Source organism: Ptiloglossa arizonensis, chromosome 3 (assembly GCF_051014685.1).
Source record: "Ptiloglossa arizonensis isolate GNS036 chromosome 3, iyPtiAriz1_principal, whole genome shotgun sequence".
NCBI lineage: Eukaryota > Metazoa > Arthropoda > Insecta > Hymenoptera > Colletidae > Ptiloglossa > Ptiloglossa arizonensis.
Window position 1 is genome coordinate 10,937,751 of NC_135050.1, and position 18,931 is coordinate 10,956,681.

The 18,931-nt window shown below is 42.3% G+C and overlaps 1 protein-coding gene across 3 annotated transcripts in view; it reads right to left on the minus strand.

Annotated features, from left to right (window-relative positions):
• The window catches only part of Vg (transcription factor vestigial), a 159,914-nt gene that overhangs the window by 8,643 nt on the left and 132,340 nt on the right, over positions 1-18,931 (minus strand). For 2 of the 3 annotated variants that reach the window (XM_076306935.1, XM_076306934.1), the window contains exon 5: positions 17,195-17,421. In XM_076306935.1, coding sequence (XP_076163050.1) covers positions 17,195-17,421 — 227 coding nt within the window. Of the gene's footprint in view, positions 1-17,186; positions 17,422-18,931 lie in introns of those variants that run through there. The other variant, XM_076306936.1, reaches the window with a different exon arrangement.

Sequence of the window (18,931 nt, forward strand, 5' to 3'; positions counted from 1 at the left end):
TTTTCTTCGTCGGAAATTACGAGAACTCCATTTGTTCAAATAAGTTGCCGAACGATCGTGCAGTTCGACAAATTAGACGTTCAACGAGCAATATTTAAAGTTCAAGTTTACCGATTAGAATCGTATCAAATCCTTCGACGTAACGGACCATTTTAAATTAATTTATCAACGTAGCGGAAATCGCTTTTGTTTTCATTTTCTCGAAGTAAATTTAACCGAGGAACTTGGCACGAAATTATACACAGTACGCGGACGTTCGTTAATTTTCGGGCGCGGGGCAAAGATAATTGAGTTTACAACGAAACACAAAGAACAGAATTACAAAATTCTCGGGGCTGAGCGCGTTTGACTGCTTCGAATTTCCTTCGACTTTGCACGCTCTTTCTTTGTTGGATAGTACCGGAGGGAATTCCTCGTACCATCTTGCTGTGCTCTTTGATATCACGATATTGAATACTGAAACATTCATAACAGGTGCGTTCGTCCGTAACTTTGTATTCTCCGGTCTGTGTGTTGCTGAGGTTTCAAACGGAAACACATCGTAGTCTATTTTCAGATGGTAACAATACGTTGATGAATCTTCGCGTTTTACGTTACGTTTCATTTCATATAAAGTAAATATATTACTGTTCTCAATACCACCGGAGCGAAATATATGTTTCGAATTAAAAATTGAGAAACCATCGAACTATAATTTATATCCACGAAGAAGGTTTGTAAAAATCGAGAGAACTTTCGCAATCGAAGTGTTTCCTAAAAGTTAAATATCGACGAAACAAGAAATTGCAACAACGAAGCAGTATGTGTAGAATACCCAAGTACTTGGGAAAGATGAACGAATCGTTAAAATGAAAATTTTATAAACATTATATTTGGAGCAAAGAAACAATCGGGTCGATTAAAAGTCACACCAAATCTGGATAGGTACCATGTTTCGTTAACAACGAGGTAGCAGATCGATCACTTCGAGTAATAATCGCAACTGCACATTGCAACTGCAATGCAACGAAATGAAAAGGGGTAATTGAGCCTTCGTTCGCTTCTATTGTCTACTTAATTCGGTTCTGCTAATTTTGTGGTATATGTAGAATTAAAAATTCAGAAACTTCTTCAGAAAAAATTGAAATAAAAGTTTTCTCCGAACGGAGTAAATTGTGTTTTTTCGAAATTTATTCTTATAATTCCAATTGGAAGTGGAAAGCAATGCTCCGGGGAGTTCTCATTCGTCGTTAAAGCCTAGGTGGCAAACTCAACGTCAAAATGCGAGAGCTGGGCATCGGGATTAAATTAAATCGAACACCCCCGTTCTAAAAAGCGAAGACCGAACCCCAGCGACCCGTCGACCCTTCCCACTGTCGAGGAATACGTATCGAAAGCATCGAGATGACCCTTATCAATGGGGGTCAAACCCCTCGCCGGCTGAAATCCAATATACTCGTGGTAAAGGAGAGTCCCCACTTTGATTCGACCCTGTCTCGAAACTCGTATGCACCGATGAGCCAGGATTAATTGGAAATTAAGCTACCGAGTCCGTGCGTCTTCGATCGGCTCGGTACGATATTGCCACGGTCCTTTGCGAGACCTACACGCGTGTAGGTACAATGGTACCGGAATATACGAAGAAATTGAAGTACCTGTAACCCTTTCGGTGTTTTGGACACTTGTCGGAGATCGAACGATTGGTGTTTGTATATATAAGTTTAAATCGAAGAATATTCTCCACTTGGTCGTTCTTTACGCGAGGCTTCCAAAATCCGATTTCGTCTCGAGTTTCGCGGAGCTGAAAATAAATTTATGTTCAAAAATGTTCGACTCAATCGTTCTGTAAACAGAGTGCTCAAATTCCATTTTATCTCAGACTCTGTAAGTTTTAATGTCGGTTCGATTAGACAAGACTCTCAAACTTTGTCCTAAACTTCACGAAGCTGTAAACGAGTTCTGATCGAAAAATCGTTCCCCACCCTTTCCTTCTTCGGGGCACCCAAACTCCATTTAACCTAAGATTTCGTCGAGCTAGAATTAAATCTATATTAAAAAATATTCCTGACTCGTTTGTTCTTTAAACAAAGCGTCCAAATTCCAATTTAAGTAAGTTTATCAGAGAAGGTCCTCAAATTCCATATCCTCCTAAACTTCACGAAGCTGTAAACGAGTTCTGATCGAAAATTCGTTCTCCACCCTGTTCTTCTTCAGGGCACCCAAACTCCATTTAACCTAAGATTTCGTCGAGCTAGAATTAAATCTATATTAAAAAATATTCCTGACTCGTTTGTTCTTTAAACAAAGCGTCCAAATTCCAATTTAAGTAAGTTTATCAGAGAAGGTCCTCAAATTCCATTTTCTCCTAAACTTCACGAAGCTGTAAACGAGTTTGGATTGAAAAACATCCTCCACCCTTTTTATTCCCAGGACACTGAAATTCCACTTCGTCTCAGGCCTCCCGAAGTAATTTACAACGCCTCGGTGTACAGAAGGTAACCGTCCCGTGTTGTCGAATATTAAAGTCCGTGGAAAAAGTCCTCGAACGCGTTTAAAGGACGAAGAGGACACGCGTTCACCGCGGAGTCGGCTCCGGTTCACCGGAGTGTCTCCGGCCGCGAACGAGCCGACTTCGAGAGATCGATATAACCGGCGGGTTTCGACCACTCCCTCCATCCGACCGGCTGACCAATCGAGGCTCGCTAGCCATCCCCGGCTACCCTGGTGTCCCTCTTTTCCATTCTCTTCCCTTTTGCTCGCGCCGGTGGAAGCGGTGCACGAGCGTGGATTACGTGACGTCAGCGTGCGACGCCATTTTCGAGGCGCGTGCCAGAAAGCCCCGGCTGCACCGACGCCGCGGATCGAGAATATTCTCCGGAGAATGTCCCACGCGGACGAGAATTTATGGCGAAGATTCCCTGAATTAATTCTCCTGGAAATATTGAGAGCGTCCCCTTTTCTTTGTTTCTGCTTGCACGCTTTCGGACGCGGTAGTCCCTCGACCGACGTTCACCAGCCACTCGATTTACCATCGGGACGAAATTATGCGTACCATCGACGCGACCGACCTATCCCCGACCATCACGGAACCGTCCAACCTGCCCGCGGTGTTGGATCGTTCCGCGGGCAATGTTTGATATTGATCTCGCTCGTACGAAGTTACGTTCGTATTGTGTTCGGGTGACCGGGTCGAGAAAAATAGAAACAGCCGATGAATCGATTACTTACTTATTTTAGAGCTCGTATCGAGTTTTGGAAATTCAACCGGAGAAAGGTAAACATGGCCCGTGAGTAAATGATTTGCTTATTTTGGAGTTCATGTTTCGAGAAAAGTTGGAATATTCAATATTTAAAGAATACTCGTTAGTTTATAGTTCGCATCGTGTTCGAGTGACCGGGTCGAGAAGAGTAGAAATAGTTGATGAGTAGATGACTTACTTGTTTTAGAGCTCGTATCGCGTTTTGGAAATTGAACCGGAGAAAGGTAAACATAGCCCGTGAGTAAATGATTTGCTTATTTTGGAGTTCATGTTTTGGAAACTGAACCGAGAAAAGTTGGAATATTCAATATTTAAAGAATACTCGTTTGTTTATAGTTCGTATCGTGTTCGAGTGACCGGGTCGAGAAGAGTAGAAATAGTTGATGAGTAGATGAGACTCATTTTACTTATTTTAGAGTTCGTATAATATTTTTGGAGACTTAAGCGAAAGAAGCAAGAGTACTCGATATTTAGATGACGTATTCGTTAGTTTATAGTTTTTATCATGTTTGTGTGTCGAGTCGAGAGAAGTAGAAATAGACTCTCGCATCACGGATCACCGATCGTCGTCCACTGATTTCGATTTAGTCGATCGATCAAATTTACAACCAGTGTCGCCACCGATATTACGACCATTGCCAAACCACATTGTCACCGGAGAAACTCGAATACGATACGTCGATCCACAAAGAGAAAGACAATGGGCCACTCACGGAGAAGCGCGTTTGCCACGATCGGGATTTATCTCGGGATTTTACTGTACTTTTGGTCGAACGATTTTGCAATACTTGCGATCGGTACGGAGAAATTCAACAAAACTTCAAGATTCTTGCGTAATTTTCAGATTTAAATTCGACGACTCGAAGAGAGCCTTCAACATAGATCGACACGTCTGTCAATGAGTGATTCTAAAGTGCTAACATACGATAGGTGCAACAAAATTTTCTTTCAAGATCATAGTTTGCGAAGTTTTCAAAATAATCCGGATTCCGTGGAAGTCCGTGATTCTTATCTCGATCCTTATAGTTATTAACGCGAGATAAAAACTGCTGGAACAATTTTGAAAAGAAAACGAAAGCTATAGAATTGTATATGATGCAGTACCGACGGGCAATTGTTATTGGAAGAAATTTATTATCAGATGAAGATCGCACGAACAAACCTCTTCTTTAAAAATTAATTTTGAAACAAAATACAGAACTAACTTTTGCGACATTCTGTTACGTAAACTTTCGTTCGTTAAGAGCACGAATATCTGTGTCCTCTCCCACTTTCTCTATCCAACAGTATAAAAGCTACACTAAGTGAGACTCAGTTTCGAGTATTTCATTCGTAATCGGTGGTCGTTTATTTCTTCAAAAATTAATTTTGAAACAAAATACAGAACTAACTTTCGCGACACTCTGTTACGTAAACTTTCGTTCGTTAAGAGCACGAATATCTGTGTCCTCTCCCACTTTCTCTATCCAACAGTATAAAAGCTACACTAAGTGAGACTCAGTTTCGAGTATTTCATTCGTAATCGGTGGTCGTTTATTTCTTCAAAAATTAATTTTGAAACAAAATACAGGACTAACTTTCGCGACACTCTGTTACGTAAACTTTCGTTCGTTAAGAGCACGAATATCTGTGTCCTCTCCCACTTTCTCTATCCAACAGTATAAAAGCTACACTAAGTGAGACTCAGTTTCGAGTATTTCATTCGTAATCGGTGGTCGTTTATTTCTTCAAAAATTAATTTTGAAACAAAATACAGAACTAACTTTCGCGACACTCTGTTACGTAAACTTTCGTTCGTTAAGAGCACGAATATCTGTGTCCTCTCCCACTTTCTCTATCCAACCGAATAAAAGCTACACTAAGCGAGGCGGTTGCGAGTCAGCGGCCAAGTATTTCACTCGCAATCGGCGCGATCGTTCGACAAACTACCGTGGACGGAATTCAATTTTACATTCGCGGGTTGAAATTCGCGTTTGATTTAAGCAATTCAGGGTCCGCGACGTCGTGGCGGCTGCGTGTTCGGAAGCAATAGATTTCGCGATCCCGGTTCGCCGGTCTTCCGGTACGGATAACGAATCTCGCTCGTAAATTCGTCTCTGTTCCGCGGCCGCTCGTGAATTAATGCTCACCGGGGAAAGATAAAAGTACGCGAACAGCATTAAATTAACATCTCGGATCCAGTTTTACCGCGTTCGAATCGTTCCCTCGCGATTTCCGCGACGCGATCCTGCGACTTCCGCTACGATTTCGTGCCCGCGTTTTCCGAGAATTTCTTTTCCGAAAAACCACTGTGGGAGAAAATATCGGTTCGTCGACTTCAACGCTTTACGTACCGATATACACTCTCAAGATCTTTGATCGAAAAGTGTCTCGAATGTACAAAACTCGTGTTTTTAGTATTACGATATAGGGTGTTTATCGAGCAAGGACATTATGTTGTTACGCAATGATTTGTAAGCAAAATCATTTGTTTATCTTCTTCTGAGTAGTAATAAATACAGAGATATAAGAAATACTTTGCACGAACGAATTATCCACTTTTGTGTGTACTAAAGGGCTCGCGAAGAAATACTCAACAACTGGGAATCTTTTAGTGTGGAGGAGAGTAGTTAATTTGCCGGTACAGTGTATTTTTACGCGAAATACTTTGATATAGAGAAAAGTAGTCGATTTGTAAACATAGAGACTAGACTAAGCCCAAAGATGTGGGTAGAATCAAAAAGAAGTTGATTTTCTCGCAGTACGGGTTTAAGTTCTTCGTAGTTCCATCGATATAATTAAATCGACCATAAACAGTTCGGTGAGATTCCTGCTGAGGAAGGAGAAAAAGGAAAACTTGTTTCAGAAACCAAGCTTGGATTTTCCGATCCCAAAAACACCCGTTTGCGCGTTCACTTGTACATCTTTGTCCCTCGTGATTAAATTTTTGACAAGCTCAGGGTTGTCGAGCTTGAAACATCTTTCCTTATGTGCCCCGTAATGAATTGTCGGTGTCCCAGCTAAACGACAGCCACGTCGCAAACGACAACAACGGCTATAGCGAAAAATGACGACGAAAGAAAATCGTGCCCTTACATAGTAAACACCTTGTACAACGAGAGGAATACAGGAGAAAAAGAATTTATTACGAGGACGCGCTGGGTCGATAAAGACACGAGGAACGCGCCAGGGTTAAGGAGGAGTAAATTTGTGCAAATTGTTTGGCTATCTTGAAACAGATTGCTTTGGACAGTGATCGATCGTTTTTCGATCGTTATCTTTTGAAACGAATACGTACGATTTCCCGTGCTCCGTGTTTCAGAGGAAGTACGACTTTTTAACGGAAAATTATTGTCGAATCAACGAAACGTCGTCCCAGTGGCGTAAACATTTTGGAAATAAATTTCGTATTTTACGAACGAGCCCCGTACGTTTTCGCAATTAGTCCCGTAAATTGATTCTCCTTCTTGATAAATTCCAAGTGAACCCCGATCGTAAACACCGCTCGAACAGCTGTGAATACCGAGTTCATTGTCACTGATAACCGCAACGCTAATTGCTCCTCCACTTTCTCGAGATTCGAGGAGTCGATTTTCGTCGAAAGAACGCGGGACCTCTCGATCGTAATTAACCTCGAAAAATATTTGCGCGAACACGAGCGCGTAAGTGGAAAACATTTTTCTTGAAAACAAACGCAACAGGTTCACGTCCGTAAGTAAATAACCGCGCGAAACAACACCGGAATTCAAATTGCGCCCGATGAAATTGTAATCGATGCAAAAAGAAGTATCGGGACCGTGTTCGACTACGTGATTTCACAAGTGAACGATGTTATTAAAATATTATCTCGATTTGTACGCAGGTATCGAGTGTTTGGCATTGCGCAACCGAGGGTACAGTATCGCGAAAAAAAACTGTTTATATTCGAACAGGGTACCGTATGTTCTTGTCGTACCGTATATTGGACGTTAAACAATTTCTGAACACATCGATCCACGAGAAATCGTCAACTTCTCGTCAAGTTTTGTTTCGTAACGTAATGACGATTACGTATCACGATTTGCGCATGTGTTTTTCGATTTTATTTTCCATTTTTTATCAAAATTTCCATACTTATCTTGGTAAGTTAATTTTAGAAAATTTCCCGGTCTGAGCGAAACTTTTCTGTATTTTGTGTTCTTCCTACTTTGCATCCTCGAAGAAAGGGATTCCCTCTATTCTCAAGTTACTATCAATTACGTTCGAATAACAATTCGCTCGATCGTTGTTCCTATCGGTGAGTAGTATCCAGGAAATTGCAAATATTTCCCACAAGATTTCTATTCCTTGAATCGCGATCGATTCTCCGAATCCACCTCCATCGTGGGAATGGAAAAGTTGCTATTAGTATTGTCTTCCCGAGTAACAACGAAGACAACGTTTATATGCTCTTAGTTGGGAAAGAATGTCTCTTGAATTCACCGCTGTCGGAACAGAATTTTCTCGCGGTGTACAAGGTGTACTCGGTTCTAATGGATGAATTCGAGGAGATTACAAACCTTATGGTACAGAGATACAATAAGAGATGAAAAATTCTCTACGAGCATAATCACACGTGATCGTCGATACAGATTCTAGGATACGCGACGTAAAGTTTCTCGTGAAGTTAATCGTTGTACATCGGTGAAATTTCTTTTAATTTTCCACCGTAACGAAATTCTAATCTCTACAAAGGGAAATTTTAACTAAAATAAGAAATTCTGGGAAAATTCTTACGATCGTACGTTTCGCGAGACGTTTGATAGAATTGCTGGAACGAGTTAATAAGCTGGAATAACAGAATTAAATTTGACCAATTCGCGTATTAACTCGAACAAATTACCTAACCCAGATCTAATTCAAACCTACATTTCCTGCAGTTAATTTATCTATTTTTACGATCAGTATTGCTACCAACACCAGATAACTCAGAGATTTAGATTAATCCTATAAACTCGTCGATACTTTGTAGTCGTAGATTTGAGTACGCCGTATAATACACTTTAAACGTATTATAATATTACGATAAAACTAGTATAACGATTCGATTAGTGGACAATTCGAAAATTTTTAAATAATTTCGACAACAAACTGTGTGCTCGATTAAATAGAATCGAGACACGATAATAACATTTTAACATCTCCAAAGACCAAGAATTCGTTACGACCACTTTTGTTTCACTTTGTCGTTCGATTCTCGCGTGAAAGAAAATTCAACAACGAAAGATTCGACAATTTGAAAATAATTTCTCTCAAAAATCATATGTACGCTACGATCGCAGAAAATTGAAACGCAACGATAACATCCTCGCCGCTCTAAAGACCAAGAATTCGTTTCGACCGCGCTCGTTCCGCCACGTAGTTTGATTCTCGCGCGAAAGGAAGTTCCACGGTGAAAAAGAAAAAAGAAGAACCACGATAAACAAAATCGGTGAAGATCCAAGGAGGCCGCGATCGCTACTTCCGCAATCGCATAAATTATCCAACGCGATCGCGTTGAATTCGTCGATACGGGACCGGTGACGGGCAATTAAATTAATGATTTCCCAGAAGTAATAGACAGTCTCGGTAGATGGTGGTGGAGGGGGGTGAGGAGGACTGGGTGGGGGGTATAAAACCGCCGACAGAAACGTCACGCCGTGCACCGTGACCATCTACAGTGCACGAAGTCGTCGGACGTCACACGGTAATTGCGATTTATTTCTCTTAATCGCGCTTAAACGGCAGCCAATTTATGCCGGTCGAGTTAATTTTACGCAATTATATAATTACCGGCAAGCTCTCGGGGTACAGCGGCACGGCCTAATCGGGGTGCCAAGCGGCGTTCTAATGGCGGCACTTCAGATTCGAAGACGTCGCGGGGACGCTTCGCACCGAAATTACTCCCTTCTCAATTCTGCGCCGCGACGACGAGTCCTTTCAGGGACTCGTTAAGGAGGATCGAGGTCCTTCGCGGTGGTCCCGTTTCATCGAGGCGAAAAAAAAAAACGCTGGATTCGGAAACGGTGGAATCTTTCATCGAATTTTATGTCTAGTTCTGAAATTTTACGAGATTTGTAGAAACCTGAATTTTGAGACACTGTACGGTGTTGTTTCTCTATGGACGATCTGTTCTTGAATTTACGTTTATTTCGGAAAATAAATTACTAGGTTTATAGAAACCTCAATGGCGAAACACTGTATGGATGGACGATCTGTTTTTGAATTTACGTTTATTTCAGAAAACAAATTACTGGGTTTACAGAAATCTTAATTGTAAGGCATTGTGTGTTGTTGTTTCTTGGTGGAAAATCTTTTCTTGAATGTATGTCTATTTTTGAAAACAATTTACTGGCTTTGTAGAAACCTCAGTTGCGAGACACTGTATGGTGTTCTTTTTTGATGGACGATCTGTTCACGAATTTATGTTTATTTTAGAAAACAATTTACAAGGTTTACAGTAACCTGAATTGTAAGACACTGAATGGTGTTGTTTCTGTGATATCGTTTCTGAGTGAATATCTAACCCCGAGTCGTTAAATTAGTATTCATTGCAACCAAGATATCAGCCTGATAGTGTCCATATGTTTGTTAATTTTTCATTAATTCCGAGCACAATGTTCAATATCGTTTTCTATAACTCCCAATGTTCGTCTTCCACGGAACATTTTACTATACGTTTTATATTTTCTTCCTATGGTGGATTTTATTAAATACACAAATTAATCGTCGACCTTGTAACCCAGTTCACGAGTCGGACCTCGTATTTAACAATAATCGTCGATGTATTTAATTGAACTCTCATCGATGGATCCGATCGAACGAATAAACACGTTCGTAAGATCCGCGAGCGAGCGAATCGCACGAGGGGGATCCCGCGAACCGTGGTCGGCAAATCGCTCATTTCCTTTCGAGCGATTCGCACATAAATCGTCGTGTATCTGCCAGCTGCTTCTGGCCGTCATTATCGCGAAAAAAGACCACGGTCGCATGATTCGGGCGTCGTGGACGTTCGAAACGCCCAAAATTCGCGTACCCTTCGCGCGCGCCGGAATAAAATTTACAGAAATCTGGATCGCGGGACACCGTGTGGCGTCGTTTTTCAACATTGGTCCGAGCCCGAGTCGCGGAATCGGTATTCGCTCGAACCGAGAAAGCGGCCCGATACCGTCTTTATTTATTCATTAATTTCCAGAATCGATGTTTGACGACGAGGTCGCGGCTACTCGGAACCAGCGAGCGTGCACGGGGCCCTTACGGTAGCACACGCCAGTTAGAATAGTGAGCGTTGCCGGCATTCCGGCAAGTAAATTCTTGAAAACTCGTTTGGTCGGTCCGATCCGCGAACCAACTCTCAATCTGCGCCATAAACCGAGGCGCGCGCGTGCGAACGAAAGCGTTTCCTAAATTGGCCCTAAATCTCTGGTCATTCGTATTCCGGGGTGTTTCCCCGCTCGTAGCGCCGAAATTTCCTATAGAAGGGGAGAGGCTTTTTTTTTGCGGTGGACGATCTCGAGGAAACATTTTTTTTTTACGACAGAGAGAACTAGAACGTCGAGTATCGCGTAAAATCGAACGGATCGTATGCAAAGAAATTTGGGAACTTTTACGGAGAATATTTACTTCGATCGAGAAATTTGAAAATCGGTTGAGAATCTAAAGAGACACCACAGAATGATTGTTTAAGGCGTGAAACTTGTCTTGCTACTGGAAATAAGAACACCGAGTTTCGAGTGTCGTGTAAAATCGAACAGGAGATTTGAAAAGAAATTTGAGAATTTTTATCGAGATTTTAATCGAGAAATTTAAAAGGGGGATTACTGAAAGACACTAAAGAACGATTATGTAATCCGCGAATTTTTTGAAAATATTGTTTCGACCATCGTGTAAGATAGTGCAAATATTTTGAAAGCAAATAGAGAAGTTTAGTCGGTCGAGAACGTAACAAAGAAATGACAAAGTAATGATACAAAGATCGAGTTGTTTCGATGTTGTGAGTATTCGAGAGAAGTAAATATCTTTGTTAATTATTTTCCAATACCAATATTCGTTTCGATCGCGAAGATGAGTGGTCCTTTTCGAGTATAAGTCGAACTTTGAATGAAATTTGTTGTTGCTCGATGTAATCGAAGAAATTGTTACTTCTCGAGAAGAAATTAAAGAAGAGAACGAAAAGAAATGGAAGTACAAAATGGAGAAGCGTGAGCGTAAAAGACATCTTTTTTCGACAATCGTCAATTTTAAATGGCCAAAATGGCTACTGGAAGAGGGTCGAAGCCACGGCGTATCAACGGTAGCGAAAGGGATGAGAGTGCCAAAGCGAGGCTCTAGTATCGATTTTCGACCCTTGAATTCACCATACACGGAACCTGTTCCGGCATACCAATTCCTCCCCCTTTCTACACTCCCTCGTCAGTCCATGTATTTTACATTTCGGAATATGTGCATATGTCCTTGAGCGTTCTTCCCACGATATTGAAACATAAACAAGTTTTCTCGTTTCGTTACATCGAACGATAAATAATATTCAAGCTCGTGAAGTAGAAATATCCTTACTCGGAGAAGCATTGGTAAAGAGAAGGATCTAAATTCTCACCAAACGAGAGAAAGTAAAATTCTTCGATACGAGTACCGTTGTTCCAATTTCTTAATTTTGTCTCAAAATAGTTCAATATTTTGACAGTTTTGTCAAATGCACTCATTATTTAGAAGATGGTATAACGACGAATACTCATAACACCTGTTGTAAATTAATTGTATAACAACATCGTAAATAAATATAATTCACAGAGTATTTATCAAAGAAGAAAATGTAATATTAATGCACTTTTTAATCAATCTTTTCAATAATATTAAGCTGCAGTTCGGTGAGTTTCTTCGTAATCCATATCTTAGTCTCGTTTCTTGAAAACAGTGTCAAATTTGGTGTCTAAACTCTTCCAACGACTCGAATATACGATAATTTGCGTCACCAAATTCAATTTGCACTATCGAATATTTGAATTAAAATATTAACTGCACGATTATTTTTGGACCTATATTTGTTAACTCTTTGCGTTGACTGCACCTGTGGAGAGGTAAACCTACCAAGTATTTGGATACTCTTGGTCTCGCACAGAACGTATACATTGTACACATAGCGGAGTATTACTACAGGGTGGCCATATAACGAACTCGTGAAAGCAGTAACGCGTGAAGACGGTAGTACGCTCGAATGTCGAGAGTCAAGAGTCCAGGAATGAATTCTGTATACTTTCTGGACACTACATGGAAGATCAAGGGTTCGACGACCAAGAAGGTTACGAGTTTGAGCAAACCATGAGAGACGAGAAACACAGGTACTTGGCTGACAACTACAAAGGTATACCTAAGGAATATACTTCTATACCTTTTCCAACTGTTACACATTTGTACAAAGTGTACAAATCTCGAATAATTTCACCTTTAACGCGTTCATAGCTTCCATGGTTTTCGAATTTGAAGAGTATCCCATTAAGCAGGAAACTTTTCTAAAACTGCAAAACATAGATACAACGCAAAGATGATAATGTTCAACGTTAAGTACGGAGGATAGACCGCGACGACAATAATGTCTAACGTTCAGAAAAGAAGGAAGAAAATTGATCGTTAGGAACAATTTATAAAATTCCAAGGCATTTGATCAGCCGTGAACGCGTTGAGATTAATTAATTCGTAAAGACGATACGGAGTCGTCGAGGCGAGTATCGCGACATGCGAGATCGCGCCTCGATAAAAATGCGAGGCGGGGGAGGCTGGGGGTAAAAATAAATTCGAAGGAAAGTTCCGGAACGCGGTGGAACGTTACGTCAAAAGTCAGGGACGTGTCGCGTGAAATCGGCCGGGATCGTCCCGAGGTAAAACGGAAGGCGTGTTGGTTGCAGCGACGTGCAGACAGATGGGAGTGGTCTTTGCAATCACGATGGGCGTGGTGTTTTCACGGCGTGGTGCAGCTGTACCCTGCGATGCAACTCGCGGCGCGCTTGCATTTGCGTTCGAACGAGGCGGCGAGGCGCGCGACGCGAAATTTATTCGCCGCGGGATGGATTCTCGTTCGCGGCTGGATCGCGAGAATTCTGCAAAATTATCGAAAATCGACCAACAGAATTTCTCACTTCCAGGTGGAATAATTTTAGAAACGTTAAATCGGTCGAACAACTTTCCAGAGATTTCGCGAAAGAAAGACGAGGATTTCTGGAACGAATAATCGTACAATTTTGTTCTTCGACCCAAGTGAATTGTGAGAAGTAATATTAAAACTGAGAGAAGTAACGGTAGAAGTTATTTCTTTGTGGAGATATAACTTTCGTTGGAAGCACTCGAGGTGTAGTCAATTTTCAACGCTCCTGTTCGTAGTTTGTATTTTTCGCTTGCAGTGTCTCGTTTTCGAACGACGATTACAATTTTTTCGAAGGATTACACCTAGCAAAGGATTATATCACATACACGAATGTGAAAGTATTATTTTCATCGCTGGCACTTAAGTTTTGTCAATTTTCCAACACTCTTTGGGCTATATATACATTAAACTACTTGTTATATTGTATTTATAAGAAATGTTTCCTCAATGTCGTTAAGTCTCCGACAACAACAATTCGTTCTGAAATGTTTAAGTACGCCATAATTTCCAGTCATTTGCTCCATAATCGTTTTGCTCTGTGTGACATACGTGCTCCAAAATGTCACAGGTATTAAGTCACCCGCGCTTAAAACTTTGGGTTTCGTTATTAGAGCTTCGAGACATTTTAACGATACCGATACAATCGGATTACTATACTTGCGTTATACGGTCTCCGTATCAAAAACACTTGTATAATACGTTACAGGGTACTCTGCGTTTTGCAGCTTATAAATTAGGTCGATCAATATCTCCTTTAGTCATAACTTTTGTCACACTCGGCGTCAATTGGAGTCCGACTGTTTAAATATTACTGCACTTCGAATTAACATTAAACTTACCAATGAGTCAAAATGACTCGTTCCAGCTACTTTTGCAAAGACTTTGAATTCAGTAACGTATTCTCTGACGACGTTACGATACTTTTATTCCACAAACACGATCAATTTCGTAAGTTCCTTTTTTCCCCGCCCATTGGTTCGTCATTTCTTTCTTACATTTCCGTGTCTCCCGTCACGTACGCATCGAAAAATTTGTGAATCTACTCACTCTCGCGATGCAACCGTGAAAACCCACCAACGTTCCTCTACATCGCAACAAACGCAAGAAAGTTCAGTATCGCTTGATCCCCCATACGAACACTTAAATTTTATTATTTTCCCTCTCTCCATTTTCTCGTTTCTCGTCATATATATTATTTCTCAATCACACCTACGTTTCTATCGATCCAATCGCAATATCCGGTACAGAGGCGAGGGATTTGCCTATCCGTCTACCGTCGATCCGCCCCCTTTTACGATCGAGCGATCGATAGCCACGCGATTCCGCGCGACCCTCCGACTGCTCCTGTAACCGTGTAAAAAGAAACCAAAAAAAAAAAGGAGGGGGGAGAGAAGCGCACCAGCGTATCTCGATTACGGGGCAGGGTGCGCGTGTGCTTTTTATTCGCGATTTACATGATAAATCTCGTCAGGAGGATCGACTCGACATCAAAGTTGGAAGGCCGAGGAGGAGCGTCCGGGCGGCGTTTGTATCGGGCGGCGGAACGAGCGGAGGCAGAATGGCGCGCAGGTAGCGCAAGAAAGGTCGGTCGGCCCCTCAGATGCTCGCAATTAATAAGAGCTTAATGGGGGCCGCGGGCCGATATAGCGCTGCCACGTTCGGGGCCCCGTTTCTTCGTTGTTCTCCCACCGAAATCATCGATGCCGACGACAAAAACCCACGGCTCGGCCGTAAAACATTTCGCTCCGCTCGGCGGAGGTGCTCGGGACACGTCTTTGCAAAAAGGGCCGCTGCCTCTTTAACCCCCGCAACCCTCGCCGACTCGAACGATACAGGGTGTCTCTGTAATCGCGGTGCACGCGGGTCAAACGATTCCCACTGAGCTAGCGGGAGGACAAATGGCGGGATCGAACACCATCGAAGACGAGGAGTACGTATTTTGCTACGAAAAATTGTGTCTTTGAGATTCTAACGGTATTAACTGCAGCGTATGTAATGTTAATTTTTATAATGTTCCGAATGGTGAATTTAAATTTCATCCAGGGGTCTTTGCGGTACTCCAATATGGCACGTATGTATTCAGATGGGGGAGAAATACGAGTTTTGGTCTGTAAATTGTGTCTTTGCGATTGTAACGGTATTAATTGCAGCGCGTGTAAAGTTAATTTTTATAAATTTTCCTAATGGTGAATTTAAATTTCATCCAGGGACCTCTGCGGTACTCCAATATGGTACGTATGTATTCAGATGGGGGAGAAATACGAGTTTTGGTCTGTAAATTGTGTCTTTGCGATTGTAACGGTATTAATTGCAGCGCGTGTAAAGTTAATTTTTATAAATTTTCCTAATGGTGAATTTAAATTTCATCCAGGGACCTCTGCGGTACTCCAATATGGTACGTATGTATTCAAATGGGAGAGAAATACGAGTTTTGGTCTGTAAATTGTGTCTTTGAGATTGTAACGGTATTAATTGCAGCGCATGTAAAGTTAATTTTTATAAATCTTCCAAATGAGAAATCTAAATTCTATCCAGGGGTCTCTGCGGTACTCCAATATGGCACGTATGTATTCGGATGCGAGAGAAATTCATGTTTCGGTTCATAAATTGCGTTCTTGTGTGCGCAATGATACGAATCATGAGTTTACGTCGTATCCTAACCTATGGTGAAATAATCTTTCACGAACATTCCAATCGGTAAATCTGAATTCTATCCAGAGATCTGCGGTTCTCCAATATAGCACATACATAGCGAGACGCGAGAGAAATACGCTCTTTAGCCTATAAATTACGTTTTTGCGATTATAACGATATAAATCGCAGTTCGTGGTATACGAAATGACCGTTTGCAATTATTCCGATCGATAAATTTAAATTCTATCGAGAAGCCCCGCCAATTCTTTAATATACCACGTATGTACCAAGACGTAAGGGAAATACGTCTTTTGGCCTATAAATTGTGTTTCCGCGATTGTAACGATATTAATCGTAGTTCGTGGCATATGAAATTAACCTTTTACGTACATTCCGATCGGTAAATCTAAATTCTATCCAGGAACCTCTCCAATTCTCCAAGGTATCGCATACTTACCGAGATGCGAGAGAAATACGTATTTTAACCTATAAATTGTGCGTAATGATTTTAATCGTTAAGTTTACGTCGCACTGAACTCTGAACAATAGTTAAATCACCTTTTACCAACATTCCAATCGGTAAATCTAAATTCCATGCAGGGGTTCGGCTCTTCGGTGCACCACGAATGGACCGCGAAGCGTGTTGCGACTCCCGATTGGTGGAACACGAATCACCGGTAAAATTATTATCGGTGAAATAATTGTCGATCGTCTAAACAATGTCGACAAAATTCGGTGTCAATGAAAGTATCGTCGATGAAACGATTGTCGGTGATTTAAACATTGTCGGTGAAACTCGACGTAAATGGAAATATTGTCGGTGAAACCTGACGTGAATGATAATATTGACGGTGAAACTCGACGTGGATGAAAATATTGTCGGTGAAACTCGACGTGGATGAAAATATCGTCGGTGATACGATTGTCGGTGATCTAAACAATGTTGCCAAACGTTTGGTGTCAATGAAAATATTGTCGATGAAACGATTGGCAGCGATTTGAACATTGTCGGTAAAACTCAGTACCGATGAAAATATTGGTGAAACCTGACGTAGATGAAAATATTGTCGATAAGGTAAAGATAACCCCTCACGAGGACCGACTGTAGTCTTTCGTGATAGAGAGTTCGTCCATTACCGAGCAACGAATCAAAAGCGATTCTCGCGACCGGCTACTACCGAACGTAACCCTCGCGGTTGTTACTCACCAGAGAGGGGTGCGTAGGGACCATGAGGGTAAGGGGGTGCGGAGGAAGCGTCGACGAGCGACTGCGACGGCGTCGCCGACGTCCAGTCCTTGTAGGAGGCCGCGGCGTGCGCGTGGTGCGCCGCATGGTGGGACGTATGGTGGCCGAGTCCTCGTGCACCACCCAACAACAGACCGCCGTAACTCGTCACGGCCGCCATATTATGGTGGTGATACTCGTGCACAGCCCTGTGAACAGAACCGTGGAAACCGTTCGCCGCTTACTTCGATTCCAGATCGCGTTCGAAAACCAGGAATAACGGGAACGAACGGTCGAGAGAGGACGAAAGGAAAAATAAACTGAAGGGAATTTGAAAAAATAAATAAATAAATAAATAATAGGAGGAAAGAGAAGCAAAACGAAAAGAAAGAAAAAGACGAAAAAAAGGAAACGTAAAATAAAACGAAAAGGAGAAAAAGAAAACCGTGGGGGGACCGCGCGATGAGAAAAGAAAGAACCGAAAAAGAAGTTCTCGTGGTGGGGGAAATGAGAGGAGAAAAAGGGCGCCGCGAGACGAGAGAGAAGGAGGGAAAGAATTCTCGATATCGTGCCTCTTCTCAAGAACGGTGACAGACTGGTAATTTATACGGCGGCCGACGCAAGATCAGCGCTAAAGATCTCTCGAGCAGGGGTACCTGCTCCCGACGGTTTTCTGTATTTTTCACGTCTCGTTTTCTCTTCTCGTCTCTGTCGTTTGTTCCCTCCTCTTCCCGCGTTCTCTCGCGCACGTCTTTCGCGTACTACGCTCCTTTTAATCCAACTCTCTTTCTCCGTTCCTCTTTCTCTCGTCTACGTGTCCTCCTCTCTTTCCCTCGATTTCACGTGATTTTTCTTCCATGTTTCTTTCGTCCCTTTTTTCAGAGCAGTCCGGGAAGTCCCCGTCTCTCTCGGTCTGGTGGCTCGTTTCTTGTCTCGCGCGCGCCACGACATTCGTTTCCGACGGTTTATCCCGGCAGGCTATCGCGTAATGACCGTGTCGCGCCTGCCGGAGGTGGATTTTTGGAACGCGTGAAACATTGGCCGCATTATCGTCCGTTAATTGAACGAACGACGCTCGCGACTGTTCCGTCGATTAATCGGGGCCCGGTTTCGCGCGTCGCGCGCGAACCACGCTGGCTTTGAGCCGCGGAGCCGGTCGAATTTAAAATGGAGCACGCCGCGGCGGCGCGGTGCCCCACGGACGGGATTCTTCGGAAGGACTCGTCCGATTGGCCGTGAACGCGCGGATAAGATGAAACGAGCCCCGAGAGACGATCGACCGCTTTGATCGTCCGCGATACCGTTGCAAATAAAACGGACGCGCGACGAGCTGGACGAACGAAGCGTTAAAAGGTATGCAAATCGATATTTTGGACGAAAGGCAAGCCGTAGCGTTTCATCGTGACCTGCTCGCGGAAAAAGTCTGTCACTTCTCGATGAAATTTTCAGAAATATCGTTATTACAGGTAAGCGACGAGACGAACGTTCGATCGTGCTCCGGTAGCTCAAAAGTTTCTTATCTCTCGATGGAATTTTAAGAATAATCGATACTGCGGGCGAGAGACAAAGCGTGCTCTGGTTTTCGCTGGAAAATCTTCCGATGGAATTTTTCGAAATATTCTTGTTCGTTACTTCGTAGAGTAAAATAAAAGTAAAGAATAAAAGAAGAATGAAAATCTCTTGACATTTCTTTCGCGTCAATGTTTTCTCGCGCACATT